General features: G+C 39.5%; 2 protein-coding genes across 7 annotated transcripts in view; one reads left to right on the top strand and one right to left on the bottom strand.

Moving 5' to 3' along the window:
• Nucleotides 1-4,227, top strand: part of LOC105453220 (proclotting enzyme-like) — a 5,961-nt gene extending 1,734 nt beyond the window's left edge. Inside the window, exons 3-8 of the mRNA XM_011694982.1 lie at nt 294-433; nt 493-587; nt 927-1,239; nt 1,849-2,093; nt 2,477-2,637; nt 2,989-4,227. Coding sequence (XP_011693284.1) covers nt 294-433; nt 493-587; nt 927-1,239; nt 1,849-2,093; nt 2,477-2,637; nt 2,989-3,150 — 1,116 coding nt within the window. The 3' untranslated portion in view covers nt 3,151-4,227. The remainder of the gene's footprint in view (nt 1-293; nt 434-492; nt 588-926; nt 1,240-1,848; nt 2,094-2,476; nt 2,638-2,988) is intronic.
• LOC105453221 (atrial natriuretic peptide receptor 1-like) overlaps nt 3,359-18,866 on the bottom strand; it is a 97,813-nt gene continuing 82,305 nt past the window's right edge. For all 6 annotated transcript variants that reach the window (XM_011694986.1, XM_011694987.1, XM_011694985.1 and 3 more), the window contains 4 exons: nt 18,639-18,813; nt 17,221-17,319; nt 7,972-8,063; nt 3,359-6,036 (listed from right to left, as the gene is read on the bottom strand). In XM_011694986.1, coding sequence (XP_011693288.1) covers nt 5,380-6,036; nt 7,972-8,063; nt 17,221-17,319; nt 18,639-18,813 — 1,023 coding nt within the window. In that variant the 3' untranslated portion in view covers nt 3,359-5,379. The remainder of the gene's footprint in view (nt 6,037-7,971; nt 8,064-17,220; nt 17,320-18,638; nt 18,814-18,866) is intronic.

The following is an 18,866-nucleotide window of genomic DNA, read 5'->3' as shown; positions in this document are numbered from 1 at the left end:
TGCTCTTCCGATCTTATATGTATATTTTTTCTCCATCATGTGGGATTCACCGACAGCGTTTATTTATTATTTTTTAATTTTTTAATTATTGACTGAGTGCGTAATATTTTATAATATGTGTTAATTTAATTATTTATTTATTTTTTGTGTGTTCAAATTAATGCGATTTAAAAAGGCCTAGTCAGGCTGAAACTAGTATCGCGATACATTGCATGAATAAATAATTTATCGAACATCCATTAGATTTATTTGCTCGTCTTTGGTCTATTGTTTTTTACGTTCTTTTCTACTAGCAAAAATATCAAGCTTGCATCGCACCAGACAATCAAAGGGGCCACTGCATGCATTTATTGGGATGCTTTACACCGGAGGAGCTCCAGGATTCTTCGACCCTTGTACAATTTTGGAATCATACGTGTTCAATTGAGGAGACGTAAGCTTACATTGTGTGTTTTCATACATCGATCGTTCTTATTAATGTCTTTCTTGCAGATACCTTGGTTTATGCTGTCCGGATAACGTCGTGATAGTTCGATCGGAAAAAACGTTCCACGATGATTTAGCTAGCAAGTTACCGGCGATAGCGAGTTCGTATAAATTTTAATTACTCGTTTGAGAACAATTTTGATCAATTGTATTAAAATTTAATTAAATTATTTAGATATCGTAAGATTATTTTTATGTGATAACAACAATTAAGAAATAATTCTTTTCAATTGAATAAACCGTATATCTGTGTAAAGCTCCTTGCGATAAATATGTATAAACGTTTTTTATTGGCTAACTGAAAGCATCTCGATGAAAGTGCTATACACGTGCGCTTTCATGACAAACATCGACGTCTATCGCGGTACTCGTGCTATTAAGTGTCTCGCTTAGGGAGCAAGAGTGCCACGTGTGTGTACTTCAAATTCTTCTCCTCGCAGGTCTCGACGACAAAGAAGAGTGGAACGAAACCCACGGGAACGTGGACGAGAACGAGCCACCTGTCAACAAGACAGCGCACGGCGATGCGAATTTGCAGACAGACATGACCAAGCAAGAGACGAGGAAGCCACGAAGACCCAGAGGGTGCGGCATGACCACGAAAACGAAGATCAGAATCGCGGGTGGCCAACCGGCTGACCCTAAAGAGTGGCCGTGGATGGCGGCTCTTCTCAGACAAGGCGCGATTCAGTACTGCGGAGGTGTATTGATCACTGATAGACACGTACTTACCGCCGCGCACTGCGTTTACAGGTAAACTGTCGTGTAATATTCATTGAGGCTATTAACAATCTTTAACAGTCAAAAACAGATTCTTAATACTTTAATTTTAATCGCTAATTAATAGTTTCACATTCTCTTGTTATATTATAACATATTAACCAAAAATTCTTCCTATTTCAATCATAATTTTTTCCATATGTATATAAATAGATCAACAGAACAAAGTTCGCGCTGTAATTTTTAATGTGAACTTAAGTAGTGCAGAGAATCGGTTGTGACCGCATTAAAAAAAAAAAAGAACTGCGGCAAATGGTTGCAATAAAAAAAGAAATATATGCATATTCACTTCGGGACACATGCATACGTCCTCATACCTCACAGTTTACGAGCAAAGGTTACGATCTGGACGGATATTTCAGACACACATTCAGCAACACATTCATATTCTTGCGGTCACGGTTGACGGCGATCGCGCTTAGACTTTATAATGTTTTCGGCGCGCCGCGCGGCACATTTTCTTTGTTATCTTCGTCAGAGACTCTAACGCGCGATACGCGCTCGCTTTGTCGTAACCGCGAAATGAACAGTTAGATCTATGGGAATGAGTTACAGTTATCCCGCGCCGTCGTACTTTTACAGATTCAAACTGCACGACATCACGGTGAGACTCGGCGAGTACGATTTCACTACGTCCGAGGAGACGCGGGCGTTGGATTTCATGGTGACGGAGATACGGATACACAGGGACTTCAAATTGAGCACATACGAGCACGACATCGCTATCATTAAGATTCATCGACCTACGGTATTTAACAGCTACATCTGGCCCATCTGCCTCCCGCCTATTCAGCAATCGTTCGAGAATAAGAATGCCATCGTTACTGGTCAGTACAAATAAATGTGTATGTTACTTTTTAAATACATCAACGAAAATAGTAACAAGATAACTGTTAATTTTCAAACCTGTATCACTCGCACATTTATTTATTTTTTGGATTATTTTTTTGACTGCCAATCAACGAAAACATATAACGCGTTACATATGAAATTTCAGATTTATTTAATTCTGCTCGATAAGCGAAATTTATACCGTTATTCATACTGTTATTGATACCGCAGAAAATATTTTTTTCATAGTGAACATAAACTTACCGTGAAACGATCAGTTTTCCTGACTCATCTCTGCTGAATGGCGCGGAATACGCGAAAGAAGTCAAAGCATTCAAAGTTGTTTTCACAATCTGAAAATCAGAAACATTTTTACTAGGTTGGGGCACGCAGTACTACGGTGGACCCGCTAGTACAGTGCTGTTAGAAGCCGCGGTGCCGGTATGGCCCCAAGAAAGATGCGTTCGCAGCTTCACGCAACAAATCTCAAATACTACTATGTGCGCTGGCGCTTACGAGGGAGGCCGCGACGCCTGTCAAGTGAGACAATAAATTATTCATTTCGGAAAAGAGCGCCGCGGTGATGTGATGAAATGTTAAGCGCAGACTAGCCAGGAAGATGTTTCATCTTTAATGGACGTTTTCCTGACTGAAATCCATTAATATTTTAAGATAACTTAAGGGAGGTGTCGAGACTTTCGTAAAAAAGAACTACTAGCGCAGTGACTAACACTACTGAAATGTAGTAGTGGCACTGCTGATATAGCAGTTTTTACTGCACTAGCAGTTCTTTTTTTACTGCGAGGAGAAAGATCTATTTTAACTGTTGAGAGAAAGACGGCTCTATTTTAATTATATCGCCAGATCCGATAAACCGGCTCCTTCTTTCAGGGTGACTCGGGCGGTCCGTTGCTGCATCAGCTCGCCAACGGCAGGTGGGTCAACATCGGGATAGTATCCTGGGGGATTCGCTGCGGTGAACCCGGATATCCGGGGATTTATACCCGTGTGAGCTCTTACCTCGATTGGATATTCGCGAACGCCGTGTTTTGAGAGTCATGTTTTGCCGCCGTTCTCACGTGCCAAAGATTTTTTTTCTATTTTTATACACGTACGTTTAGACTTTTCTTGTACTTACGTAAGAGACATGCATCCCCGTCTGCAGATAAAACAATCCTCTGGTCAGTCATGCGACGTATGAAGAAAAGAGAGTTTATTAAATGACCATTCGATTGCGGACACCGAGGTAACTAGATCGATCTTGAAAACGATTAAACTTTATTTTCGGAATATTCATTGATACATCGTTGAAAGAGAGATTGACACAGATAGAATTTCACTCTTCACGATGCGTCACACCCCTCGTGTCACCACACCACGTTTACAGCAGGACGACCGCGGAGTATCATCAGCCACCTACACCGTTTGTTCATACATTAAACACGGGTATGCAATTGCGACCGCACATGACCATACCTGTCTCGTATACGTATGTATACATGTGTGTGTATATGTATGTGTGGCTCCGTGTGTGCATTCGCAGATATATATGCACCCGCAATCGATATTAATTTCTCAGACACGTCACAGACTCTCGTTTCGCGAGAGGCCCAGCCTCTCACGTTTCGCCACGAGTGGCCCTAAACACCGATATAATTTAGCTACGGTAACTTTTTGCCTTTGCAGCCATATACATATATATATATAATCTAATCTCGTTAACATATACATGTATTTTGCGTATACATATATATATATATATCTTTTTTCTCTTTTATATATTTTATATATAACATCCTTACACACGTGCGATAGGTACGGAATTCTGTGTTCGCGCGGGTCTCGCGGACGCGTTGCGAACTGTAAAATATTTGTCATGTCGGGCATGCGACGATAAACACTGTGGCCGAGCTATGTCTCTTTCGTGATGCTTACTCGCGATTCCGTAAACGAGGAAGGATGCGAAAAATATTTTACAATTTAATAAAAAAGTTATATTGGAAGAAGCTTATACGCAAGTATTTCTACAGAATGTGTAACATGCGCTTTGGTCGGAGAAAATTTATCGTTCTATCCCTTACGTTCCGAACTTTAAGTCAACCTCGTCAATCTCAATAAATTTTGACTTTAATTATTTCTCTCCTTTTCTCAATAACTGCTTCTCAATAACGATAATGTAGATTGTAGACAGAGAAAGACGATTCAGTCAATCATGATCATTTTTTTTTTTTGTAAAATGGATTCTAAGATCCTCGCAAAGACAGAGAACCTAAATTCGCTTGCGTTTGCGATCGGATCTTAATTAATTCGGCGTATAAGGCTCGACGGGAGTCAAGTATCGGCTGCGGCTAAACTTCGGGAAAACCTGCCGCTAATTGCAAGCTAAGCCCGTTTTTACGTGCCGTCGCAAATGAATCGCATGGGGACATACGCGCGTAAACGGGGAGACGCGAATGTATTCTCGCTTTGGTACGAATAAATAAAATGCGCACACGCACGACCGGTATAATACTGTGTCCGTATACAGAAGACTATAAGTGCCCTCGGCAAAAGTACGTCGCCCGGTCGTCACCTCTTTCTCTCTCTCTCTCTCTCTCTCTCTCTAATTAATTGTCCCTTCCTCTCTTCTTCTGAGTTTGAATCATCCGATCCAATGATCCTCATTGTCCATCCTCATCGCGCGATTGGCTCGCGCGATACACACGTATTTATTCTAAATTGCGTTAATCGGTAAACGTTGGTTCCATAATACCTTGTAAGAAGAGATCACTTTCAGCGAACTTGGAGTCGGTCCCGCCTTGTTCAGCTACATCTATCGCAATGCGAATAACATAGTCAATATTTACGGTATGAAAAAGCAAATCTTCCACTTCTAGCTGATTATCTAGAATCCTAATTTGTAACTGGGACTTTCTAGAAATCAAGAAACAAGTCGTGAAACTAACGTTAATTAATTCAAGACAAGCACCTTCGTCGTAAATCTGATAAGAAGACAACTTTTTGCCACGATATGTTCACAAATCACTTTGATTACTCCCAGGGAACGAAGAATCTGAATTTTAAAAGCTTCGATAGAGCAGGATGACGGACAAAAATCCCTCGGCTTACAAGTCCGTTTCTGTCAGCACAATTCGCTCTCGTTCACTTTTTGACCACGATTATACTTCGCTTTCCCACCAACGAACCCGAGCATCGATCCGGCTTGGCTGTCTCGCGATATCGTTCGGAGGCTCGATAGCTGGCAAGTCGAACATCGCCGGGAGGAGAAACATATTAGGAGAACTAGACCCTGGGGACCGCGCCCGCGGGTAGCAGGAGCGGCGCGTTGGGACCGCTCTCGGTGTGGTTGGGCATGCTCTCGGCCGTCGGGTATACCTGGTGCATGGAGTTGTTCGCGCTCGGCGGTCCGCTCGTGCGAGTGCGAGACGGCGACGAGTTGCCGATCGGCGTCGCGACGACGGTACGCGACACGACCACCGATTTCGGCGCGCCGTTTCCGGTCACGCCAGCGAGACCGCAGGCGGGATTATTAACCGTCGTGGATCTCTGGCTCTGAATCTGGTTCGTGGCCGACGACGGATTGGTCGGGACCGCTTGGCACCGCGACTGGGCGGTCATTAAACCCTGGTGCTGCGACTCCTGCGGTCTCTGTTGACCCGGATGTCCCTGCTGCCGCGGCTCCTGGCTCCTCGACTGAATCGATTGCTGCGTCGGATACGGCTGGTCCGGCTGACCCTGAAATTTGTGCTGCTGGCTGGCGGTCGAGTGCGCTCGTTGCTCCTGCTGTTTCAATTGCGTCGTTTGAATTTGCGTAGTAACGGGAGGTTGATCCTGAAGAATCGATATTTGACCGATGGTCGTTGTGGGATTTGTCTGTTGCACATTGTTGTTCGTCGGTTTTTCGCCCATCAACCAATAAGTGGTCATTGGACCTTTACCCTGCGAACATTAGTGAAAATGGTGAGAGAGATTATTTCGAGTTAAAATGCTCTTGTGAGATTACTCACTACAGCATCCGATAAAATCTGCATCGATATTTTATAAAATTTCTTCGCAAAGTATATCTTCTTTTAATACATATATTTCTTATAGCTTGTTTACTATGCAGCTAAATTATAAGAACTCGTTAATGTATAAGCTCGCAAATATTTGTTGCAAGCAAAATGTAGGATAATTTATTCATAGAGACGAGAAACGATTAGCTGTGGCAACAAAATTACGTTGTTCGCAGTTAGCTCCGCGGTAGACGGGGGATTAAGAATCATCGCAAACGTAGTACGCGTAGTTCCAGAGATTTAATTAAGGTCGTCCCGCGATGGTGGAATTCAATAACAAAGGTGAAACTATTGTATCGCTTCGTTACGCGATAGCTATCAGCAAATGCGTTTAACGCCAGGCACGTTCGTGGAATATTCAAGTAAGCGGCAGCGTGTATTACAATAGCCCCGGCCGGCGCGCGATACGCGAGGTACCTGAATTTTAATCCCTCGGTCGGTAGCCCCGGTATACTACTACGTATGCGCGAATTGCCGAGCGTATTTCCACCGGCGCTATCTTACTAATTAACTGCATACCGCCGCGTAGTTATACGCGAATGCGCGCGCGAATCCGCTGGCGAGCTCAGCGCCCGCGACCGCTGAACTTTGACCCGAATTGTACTGTAAACGATCCAATGTCCCTCCGTGGACGCCTTCGTCCATCATTCAAGAAAGTGTACTTAATCGACCGACGACTCGACGATGTTTACGATCGTGCGTCCACGGCAAATCGATCGGCTCGCAAATAAATGGAGATCTGTAGCTGTATATAGCGGCAGTCGCTTATTATCGTCGTTCGCGCGCGGAGTATATTGACAATCCCCGTAATATCAGGACTTGCGGTCTCGGAATCGCGACGCGTTCCTGTCGTGCCATCCGGTTTATCACTCGGACAACGGTGACGCACCGGGATGAACGACTGTAATTTCGGCGACGCCGAAATTGAGTGCCGCCAGCCGGGAATTACTCTCTTCCGGGAAAACGGAGACAGATCGCACTTGCGGATAAACGGCCGGCAGCCGCGCGATGCACGCGATGCATGTGTGTTAAGCAAGAGAACATAACGCGCTCGGCTATGGTAGAGAGCACATCTGAATATGTAACGAGAGAAATGCACATATGGAACCTAAACCGCCGGACATGACTGCAACTCAATCTGCAACTCATAATCCTTCAGGAGTTGCAAATGCGAATTCGTCGAAGTTGGAAATGCCGTGTCCCTCGAGTCGAAGGGCCGTTGTTTACGCGTTACACGTTCAAATAGAACGGTAGCCGGTAACGTCTGAATTAAATTGAGAAAAAAAGATCTCATCCCTTGATGCTATTCCAGTAAAAATTGCGACGTAACACGAGGCGAGATAAACTTACATTAAATACGAAATATTAAAGCTGATTATTTAGTTTATAGCGATAAATTAAGGAGATATTTCAAATAACTAGTTTAGAAAAAAATTTGCTAGTCATCTTGTCATTAGCAATAGGACGTTTCACTGCGCGGATGTAGATGTCCTCCGTTAAATTGCAAACATGAAGATTAACTTTCAAAAGACTGTACAAGGCAAAAAGGCTGTACGGGGGCAAAAAGGTTCGCATTACATGTCGCAATCTACGAGACGAGATTCAAGAATGAATTTGCGCAATGGTCATTCTCTTTGTTAACATCTCCGCCATGAGAAATCACTTGACAATCTCGCCCGATTCGCGGGGGGTTTTTCTCTTTTTGACCTCGAGGAAAGAAGCGACAGTTGAGTTTGCGAGATGAAAGGCGAAGCAGACAGGAGCGTGTCTCGATCTTGGCTCGAAATTGAGGGAAAACCGCATGTCGACGAGAGCTTACCTTTAATATGACTTCTCCTCTGCAGACGAGTTCGAATGTGCCAAAGGTATCCAGGATTTCCTTCGTCTTTGGGCTGACATGGATCTTCAAAGCTGTCGCAGAAAAAGGAAAACGACTTCTTTTACGCGCATCCTATAATCCTCTCACAGCGCTAATTTAGAACGGCGCTCCTTTGATATGAAATTATTCCGCAAAATAAAACCGACTAAAGAATAACGCGAGAGACAATGGCTAAACGTTGTCTTTTGTCATGCACTATGACTTTTATATAATTATCAAAATCGACTTTACATAATTATCAAGACATTTTGTAATATCTTTGAATGACGTTTATTCCCACGCAGAGCGTTATAGAAAATATAAAATAACATCTCTCGACTATCCTTTAAAATTTTAAACGTATAGTACACGTATTATTTTTATATGTATTTTGTTTTTAGTTTTAGGTATCCTGTAACCTGAAGATAATATTGGACTTGATTATTAATATTATTATTATTTCGATCCCACGCTTAAAATTAATTCCGGTGAGAGAGCACGCTGTGCTCTTTTTCCGTAAACTGTTTCAAATATTAAAATGTGACATTTAGCGACCGGCGGGGACGTGACAAAAAATTTTTTTTAATTGTTAGACTGAAATTCACGCAAAAGAGAGTTTTCGAAGTAACAAAGCTTCACACGAATAAGCTCGCTTTGAACCGGTCGCTTCCGGTGAGTAGCGCACTTTACAGACTAAATGTAGTTTCAACACAATTGTACGTGCGCCGCGGCGCACAATGATGTATCCGCGAATGTATCTTTGTTACATTCGCGCGATTGCTCCCTTGTTATTTTCTATGCTATTAAATTACAACTACAGAGCATTTAAAAATCACAATAATATTTGAATGTCAGATATTCTCTTCGGGGTCGTTTCTCTTTATATTTGTAAATGTTGAGAGAGATCGATGATTTCCGAATAATAAAAAAATTAGGAAAAAAACCTTTCTAAAATAAAAAAAAGTTTTAGAGAATAATATAGATATAAAACTTCTTTTTAACTTTGGACTTGCTCCAGTTATTATTTTCTAATTAAACACGAATTGGACGTTGACACGCACGTGTGCGTACGTGGGTAGACGAAACAACATATTATTTTTCCCATCTACAAGGAATAAAAATATTGCAATTTTGCGATACGCAATAAATGATCCGTTCGATAAATGGAAATACTATTTATCTCGTGACGCGATGAGAAGCGCAATAAATTATTCGCTCGGAAAAACTGCATTAATAATTATGCGACGAGAAGCGCGAAGTGTCACTTTGCTAAATGACGATAGTGCGAGTTGTTGTCTTAGTCGGTTCCTTCCATTAATTTTCTCGATCTAACGTGACCTTTACAGAAGTGGCACGATTTATTTTGACGCTCCGACGAGTGGCATCAAGGCGACGCATAAGGAGGACCGGGGAATTTAAAGCCCTCTGACACGTAAACTCCGTGTTCTTGACTACCAATTAACTTCTTGCTGTCACCGGAGCTACACGCGCGTTTGACATGGGCTCGATGAAATTCGCAAGAAGCAGATTCTTTTCGGTGAACCGCTCGCGACCTTTTTTTGTGTCGGATGAGATGGATTGGCGACCTTGATCTAACTTGTTGGACCAACTCGACACTGTCAATTTCCTTTCCTTTCGTCGGAAGACATGAGGCACGTGTGTTATTTAGAAAAATGTAAAGGCTAAACTTATCTCGCATTTTTTCCTACTAATTATATAGTTTAAAAATAAAGTATGGAACTTTAAAAAAAATTTTCCCTCCATAAATTTTTATATAAATACCATGTGACAAAGTGATTTAATCTCACGGCTAAAGAAAGTAAATTGCTCAGCGATATATAAACTAACTCTTCATTCTTTCTCCGAAGTTTACGTTTGAACGTTTTATATGTTATTTTTCAAATAACCGTTTTGATTGTAGCAAAAAACACATATAAGAAGGATGATAAAATTTCTTGCAGTTTGAAAATTACGAAATGTCGTTGAAAGATGTAAGATGAGAAACGTGAGGAACAAATCGACTTACGGCACCGAGAATTCGCGTGATCTAAACTAAACACGAACAAATCGGCGCTATCACATCTTCTCGTACCGGTAGTACACGGGGGAAACTTTTAATGGAATTTAAACCGATAATAAAGTTACTGCGCGCTGATCGGAACTTCCGTCGTCGTCGACTGGATGTGCAAGTTCAATTACAGCACGGCCGATGGCCAGAGCGAGCGATCGCAAATATGCTAATCCGATGTACGCAATTTTCGTATGATGTGCCCTATTTCTAAAGCGACTTGATTGCGTTTCCTTCAGGAAAAGAGAGAACAGGCGAGGCTGCTGCGAGAAGATCAATATAGTAGCGAGACTAGTCCTTCACTCTAAATCAGTTACATAACATCACCGATTAATTACGCTATACAATATGCCAATTATTTCGTATAATAAATATTCTCTATCGCATTGATGGGACGTTAATTAAGTATACGTATTCAGCGGCATTCAAGAGCGATATATATCGCTTTTAATAGAACGTGTTGCTCTATAATATAATCGATCAATTTAACGTTCGATAAAATTAAATTAAATCCGAAAATTTGACACACAAAACTTTAAACGTTGAAATTCGAAATTTTCAAAAATCTAAATAACATTTCATTTTAATTAGAGAAGTTAGAAAAACTACTTTTAATTAAATGTCTTCATTTTGTCCTATATTTTATTTAAACAGGAATAAATCTTATTTTCCAAATAAAAATTTGATTTAATAATTCCTTTTAGAAATGGATTAATTCAATTGTTCAAACTTTAATTCCGGAAAAGAATTAAATAATTTATATGCAACATTTAAAATTTGTTATTAATAATACTCAGGGCAAATATCTATATGTGTTATTCAAATTGTATGGTCGACGAGTTAATTATTCCAATAACAATATTTGTACTTCAATTCATCGTTATTCTAAGCGACGTTATTCCGTGAAACAAAGAATAAAATTTGCAATAACAGTCCATTCGATGAAATCAATTCAAAAGAGAAAAAAAACTTGTATGTGTTATGACACGTTGAATTATTTGAAAGAGTTTAATATTTTAACCGGCGAGGCGCACGATTCCCGGCACGCGACGATGTTTATTTTCTACGGCGTAACAGGCCAGCGTGCCGCAACGTAAACAAATCTATCGTTCGCACGCTCGGTAGGACGCGCGCCGTCGGCACCCGCTGTGTTGTCAGCATTACTTTTCGAGAGACGATCGCGACAAATGCCTATCCGAAAACGCAATCATTATTATGATTAATAGTCATTTGCACGAACGATCAATCTCTTTTGAGATTGAAAACTTGGAGGATAACGTGGCGATGGTTATGTCTATCGGCGCAGTTGTTTCGCACGGTTCGTTCGTTTAAAATAATTAGAATAATCTGTAAATCGAGAAGCGATAGGGAATTACAAATTATTATTTCATCGCTCCGACAGCTCGACGATTCTTTGAACAAATACTTGGATTCGAAAAGCGTGGAACAATACGCGAATCGTCGGATAAAATAATTTAAGAGAGTGCCAGATCGATCGCTTTGGTTAATAATTAATTTGAAATACGGGGAACGCACAAGAGCATTCGGTGTATTTTATTATGCGTCAGATCAGGCCTGTCCGACGAGCTTAAACGCTTCCTCACTTCTCCTCTCCGTCGTCTCTCCATCGATCGTCGAGCGAGACGGAGAGAAAACGAAACGGAATAGACGCAAAGGTGTCCGCAGGATTTTTCCTACAGGGGGGCATGATCCAAATTTTTAGAATTAGCATTATAGGTACATAATTTCAAATTTATACAACGTGTCGTACTTAAGCTCTCTCACATTTGACAAACATATTTATTGTTAGTGAAAACGGGAGAGCAAATTCTAAACTTTTTTGTGCTCGTCTGATTCCAGGGGGGGCAAACGCCCCCTCTTGCCGCTCCCCCTACGGACACCCTTGAATAGACGCTGGAGCTAGCCACTCCAGTCGCTGCCCGCCGGGCAAAGCTCTAACGTCCGTTCTCTTTTTCTCTCTGTCTCGCTCAACGAGACGATGAAGAGGAAGCATTCAGCTCGCGAGTAGTGTTGGACAGACCTGCGTGCTCTCTGCATTAGATATTTCGCGGCAACGAATTGACCGATTTTCGAAACTTGCAACGTACGGTTGTTGTTGTGTTTGCGTCGCGTCGTCGCATGTTGTCGTTCGCACGGCGAGACTCGTCGGTAAGCAACGGTCGCTTTGTGCGTCGAGCAGCCGTGTCGGAGGTCGCGCCCGGGGGCACGCTAAGATATCGGTGTTAGGTGTAGCATCACTCTGTTCCTGTTTCACGTTTAATGAACGATAAAGGTAAACGAACGATAAAGGACGCAATGTAACGCTGATAGTGCGCTGCGCGTTCCTCGAATGTCCTTCGACCGCGTAGAGGTTATTACTTCTCGAAACGCGACCTCGGCAGGTCGGAGTAAAAAACGCGAGCGTTCCCCCGCGGTCGGTTAGCAATTTTCAGCGCGCGCGCTATTAATTAATTATCGTGATTAAAGTCACACGAACGTATCAAAGCGATCTGTTATCTATTATCAAAGGCTATCTCTTATAATCAAAGCGCATATTCAATCGAGATGGAATTCGAAACGATGGGGGATCGGAATTAAAAATCGCGACATTTTACGGAGGAGCAGCAATTACTCCGCCGATTTTGAATGTGTAATTGTTTTCGGGGCGCGAGAATACACGAGCTTGGAGTAATCGGAATAATTAGAGCCCTGAAATAATTGGGATAATTAGAAAGCCGGATGGGACGTATATCGCTAATTAACATCTATATGTGTATCTCCGCACAATTTGAAAGGCTCGAATGTCGCGAACGGTTTGTTGTTCAAAGCGCGAAAAAGATTCGTGCGAGTACACACGCTGAAGGCATAGAGCGGACTGGAGCGGACGTTGCCGGCTGCCGCGGCGGGTGTCGTGAAGTTAGTTGCGATTGCGATCTTCGGCGTCCATCACGACGCCATATTGCGCGACGCCGCGAGTCCGAGTGGATCGTAGTTTCGTGTGCCCCGTGTGCCCTTTTCGCGTTATTCACTCGTCTCGATAAGTGCGTGTCGCGTGTGACTATAACGGGGGAGTGCCGCACAATGGCACATTGGTTCGTGCCTAATTAATCGTACTTCCGCGAGTGTGAATGTGTGCGAGCGTCATAAGGAAGCGACGACGAACGGAGAGGAGGTGGAGGCCTGGGAGGCATCGAGCGTCGGCGGAGCAACCGAGAAGTGAGTAATTTATTATCTATATATATATTTATATATAAATATTTATATATAATATATTATTCGTACAGAATTAATTATGTTATTAATATGTGACTTGAAATATTTTAAAATTATTTATGCCTGAGTAATTTACGTAAAAATAAAGAAAACTTTTTTTTTATATTACGAAATTTTACGAAAGCGAGTATGTGCTTAAAAAACAAAAGAATTTCTTTTGGAAATTATAAATTCTCAATTTTATGAAATGTCTCTTTAAAAATGACGAATTAAAATTTGATAAAACGCAAAGATTGCTTTTTTGAAAAAGTAATTATTTTGACATGCTGTATTATAATTTGAATCTATTTGTATTTTGCAGATCAACATAGAGTAACAACTCCGCTACTACGGCTACTACGTATCGTACGTGTCAAATTATATTCTTTTATGGCGAGATTGGCGATGAAATGGATCTGTAATTATTATGAATAATACTGTATCTTTCACATATGTGAATCCATTGCTTTGAAGAGATGAGTTCTGATTGATTAGTATCTGTTTGATATTTAACCCTGAAACATGTATAACCACGTCCGTTGAATTATTATGTTTGCGAGGATGCATATTTATAGAAACATAACGCTCATAACATAGAGCTCACTATTAATAATGCATTATTAATCAGTTTGATTACTTACTAATACAATATCTTGTTGTGCAACAAAATATTAATTGCAAGATGCATGAAATTTACAGGAAATTTAATTTCGCTTTCATAAAAATAAAAAAGTAATAAGAGACGTTTCTTTTGTTAGAATATTTGGTAAAAAGAATGATAAACAGAGGAATAAAAAAACAAACTGTTTCTGGCTTTAGTAAAAATATTATAATTTTTTATGTTTTTTGTCAAACAATCCATACTGACAAGAGATTTTTAGAAGATTCAATAGGGAACCACAATGAGACAATGTTACATTTTAATTTCAGTATCAAATATATTTTAATAGATTAAATTTTTTAATATAATAGAAATAGAGTGAAAAAAAGAAAAAGTTATATAACATTTAATAAGTAAAAAGCTGACATTCTTGAAAATATAAAATTTCTAGTTAATTTTATTTCCACATGCTCATATTTTACGAATGATGAAAATTAGATTATTTTTATATTTCTGAAATAAATTAATTTCTGTAAAATATATGTAGTAATGAAAATTATTCCAATTTAAATATATTTTTTATTCCTCTCTTTTTTCTCAAATATTTTGTAAAATGAAATTTAAGGCTTGCGTTTGTGGTCTCTTTTCGGGGTTAAATATATAAATTCGTGCAATAAAGCAATTTTTAGAGATATTTTTAATATGTATCATGTATATCATAAGCGTAATGAAAAAACAAAACAATTTATATTTATCAACTAATTTACTAAAGGAAAACGCGTATGCGGTTATTAATTGTTTTTTATGACGCGCCAATATATTTCAATCTTTCGTAGCCAATCCATCCATTTTATTTATTGATAAATAAACTTTAAATTACTTAAATCATAATAGAATGAATGATATGAGATCTGATAAATATTTTATTGCAGATATAATTGTTTCAGAGTTACTTCTATTTATCTCTCAGTTGTATTAAAAATTTAATATTGGAAATATTAAATTTTTAATATGTCATATAAAAAGTAAAAAATTTTAAAATTTATTGACAGTATAATAAAATGCGAGATATATTGACATAATTTACAAGAATATCGAGATATGAAAAGTTTATATTGACAGGAATAATCGACAGGATGCATTGTTCTTTTCTCACGTTATTTCTTGTCGAACATTGTTGACAATTTCTACATCCTTCTGTCTCTGCGTAGTAAAAATAATCGATGTTATTTTAATAAGAATTGGTAGAAATTTTATACGCGGTTATAAAGAATTAATAATTATTCGTGGATTAAAAGCCGTGAGAACGCATGCTTGCTATTATCTTTTTTTTTTCTACAATTTATCATGCTTTCGTTGAATTTATTTTGAAAGGTGTGGGAAAAGCTAAGAATTGAAAGTCTTTCGTTATGTATGCAAAATCACATATCGCGTACGTGTATGTGAATGTATACAATATGCAATGTTAAAACATGTTTCGCGATAATCACGCAGTGCTTTAATTGTGCCAGGCTTTATGTAAACATTGCGTCAAACTTTCAGCTTCTCAACTAAATAATGTCAGTGCCTCTCTAATTAAAGTATAATCATTAAACCGTTTGCGTTTTAAAATATAATATTTCGTCCTCATTTCATTTGCTTGTGATTTTACTTGATACATTTTTTAATATTAACAATTATAAATATAAATCATAAAGATGTCTCTTAAAATAACTTTCTATTAAACATGACATTTACAGTTTTTATATGTTAATTCTTTGGATATGGAAAATGCCATAGGAATTTTACGATCTTGCTTTTAAATTTTAATTTAAACTGGACAAAAAGCAATATGTCCGGAATAGTAAGTTATCCGTTGTAATTTTGAAACATTCAATATTGAATACTTTATAGGTTAAACACATTATTAAAAGTCTAGAATGTAAAGATTATTAAAATTGAAACTGAAAGTGAGTTTAAAGTAAATAAAAAATTATATATTATTCATAGACTGTGCTTTTCCAAAAGTAATCTTTAAAAAGCTCTTTATTTTCCTTCTACAGAAAGGTTAACAGTAAAGAAAGTAGAGAGATTACGAGTAAAGTATTATTTAATTGCTTTACAAAACCATAGTCTTTAAAAGGTCTTTTGTCTTTATTCTTGTTCTACTTCGAAAGTTCCCCGAAGTCTCTTGGTATTTCGATTACGAGAAAATTGATCGATAGCATCGAAGTTAAAATCTAAGTTCTCGGTTGTAATTCAATATCAATAGCCCCGTACGATAATACAAATCGCGAGAAGTCGTTAAGATATCACAATTTCACTCTCGAACGCGTATCCAATAGAGTGGAGCGTATCAAAAGAACAAGAAGAGAAAAGAAAATTCGTGAAACCTTTCAGCGTAATCCATCACGCGGAAACTTTAACGTGCGTGATATAATTCTCGCGACGCACAAAACGAGCTACGAAGAAACTCGATAAACAGCCGCGTGGCGCCTTGCGGTGCGTCCTTGCCTCGCGCGCGCAACGCCGAGCGACGGACGCCGGCACCCAAGTCCTTGTGAGGGAAAAACCACCCACGCGCAACATTAAGCGATACCGCACACTCGTGCGTGCCCTCGTAAGCGTGTCAGCAAACGAGATCCAGTGCACAATCAATTTCATCGTTGCGTGTCGTTCCGTCGAGCCGCGAGATCGAGATCCTTGTCGACCGTGAAAAAAAAAAAAAAAGGAAAACGCTCGAAAAACGCGCTCGCGATACGGTCGATAATTGTAAAGGAGAGATGTCCGAGAGCGAAACGAGGTTGCGAGAGGAAATTTTATTTTTCATATTGAACCTCATTAGACCCGTGAAATATTGGCAAAGTTTGAAATTATGAATAGTTGAATCCAAAATCGATTCGCCGGCGCTATTTGATCATGTTTGTGATATCAAATATAGTAATAACCTGTGAACACGCTAGATACGTTATTAATGGATCGCAGGAATCGTTAACCGGACAAGTTAACATGATTAAGGCTAATCAACAGTTGTGATTGCGCTCATGGTTGAAAACGAGCTAACCACGGTCTCTATGGAAACACTTGAGGCAGAGGTCGATTTTCTCTTAAGCGGCGACCTTGCTCTCTCTCTCTTTCTCTCTTTCTCTCTCTCTCTCTCTCTCTCTTTCTCTCTCTCTCTCTCTCGCCACACCTTTACTCCCCTTTAATTGCCGCTCGTGTCTATAACTTTCTACCTCCACATTTTCCCTATTACATCTCCTTGACGTAAAACGTTTCCTTCCCTGAGAATGACTGAGCTGTTAATTACCTTCTCCGTTACTCTCCATCCTGGATGCTGTGTTGACCGTATCACCGAACAAGCAGTATCTAGGCATCTTGAGACCTACCACGCCGGCCACGCACGGTCCTGCAAGGAAACACGTGTACGGTCCAACACTATAACGGTTTTACGCTGATGTTATTTTTATTACCGTTTCTTCCGGAGAAAAACAACGGAAATAATTGATTTAATAGTTGTGAAAATATCTGAAATCATTTTCGTTTTTCGGATGTCTTTAGAAAAATAATTTTTCGCGCTTCTATTTTCAAAAAGATTCTCTCCATATAAAAGATATTTTTTTAGCTATAATTTTATGTCATTTAGAATAATTTCGTAAAAACATTTCGTTTTTTTTCTCCAACGTCACTTTCAGTTTTTCAATGGAAAAGCTAATTCTCCATTTTTATAAAAATAATTATAAAAAATTTGACAAGTAATTATTTTCGCGAATCGCGAATACGTTAATCATTCTTGTCAGACGATGCAGAAGCGACGTCGTACTCCGAGTTAATTTAAAAAGCAATTAACTTTACTAATTATAGCTAACCTCTCGACGTATATATCACGCTAAGCTGTTTCTTCTCGCGGGAATGGTGTAATCTAACAATTCTATGCGATCTTGAAGGATGTCACTTCGGATACGCATGACACTTGATGTCACCGAGAAAAATTTTAGCGAGAGATAGAAATGGGGATGAGCTAGTGTTCCGGGAAATAGAGTTTCTCGTCACGTAATGGTCTAAGGACCATCGTGTCATGAATTTAAAAATTAATGGAAATAAAACCGAAAAAACGATTCAATCGAGACGGCTTCAGTCGAGAAATACAATCATTCATTCTTTCGTAACGGCGGATGGGCTGCTGATTTTTCAACAATACCATTTCCGGATCAGTTCCGCTCGTATCGAATATCGTTTTCAATGAACTTTCAATACTCTGTTAAAGTAAACTCGAGAAAAAAATTCCCACTAGGAATTATTTTGAAATATAGTACCGCGTTTTTTTTCTATTTGATTCCTGTTACTCGCGATATCAATTTGCAGCTCGCATATTTGACCTTTGCAACATACAATCGATTTTGTAACACGAAAGGTAAATTTGATTTACAACGCCATTCTTTAACATGTTGAGTAAGCCATTCTCTTTAATTGAACATCGGAAAACTTATCAAGATGTAAAAAAAATTATTTCTTTAGCGCAGAACAAATGCTAAACATAATAACACAAATTGTAGTAACAATAGGTGCAGATGCACAATCTATCTTCGGGACTTGACATTAGAAATTAGAGACACATAGTAGGCCATGCGCAATACGATCCTGGCACGGAGCCCAGAATTACGTCAGGACTAATCTTGTTTCGCTTTACGCGGGCGGAAAAAGATGGAGGATAAAGTGTCGACTCACCAGAATGCATGCCGATACGAAGTTTTAATTGCTCGGTTGGTCTGTGTCGAATACTGAATGTCATTACCGTATCTCTGAGGGCTAAACTCATCCTCGCAATTTCTCTAGCGTGATTCATGCCATTTCTCACCGGCAATCCCGATACGACCATGTAAGCATCCCCTATCGTTTCCACCTGAAAGAATCGAGAGAAACTATGCCAAATGTGTTGTTGGTAAAAATCACAAA

The sequence above is a fragment of the Wasmannia auropunctata genome, unplaced genomic scaffold, assembly GCF_000956235.1.
Source record: "Wasmannia auropunctata unplaced genomic scaffold, wasmannia.A_1.0 LD336001.1, whole genome shotgun sequence".
In the NCBI taxonomy this organism is placed as follows: Eukaryota; Metazoa; Arthropoda; class Insecta; order Hymenoptera; family Formicidae; genus Wasmannia; species Wasmannia auropunctata.
The sequence above is the reverse complement of the archived record's forward strand: the minus strand, read 5'-3'. Positions and strand labels throughout refer to the sequence as shown.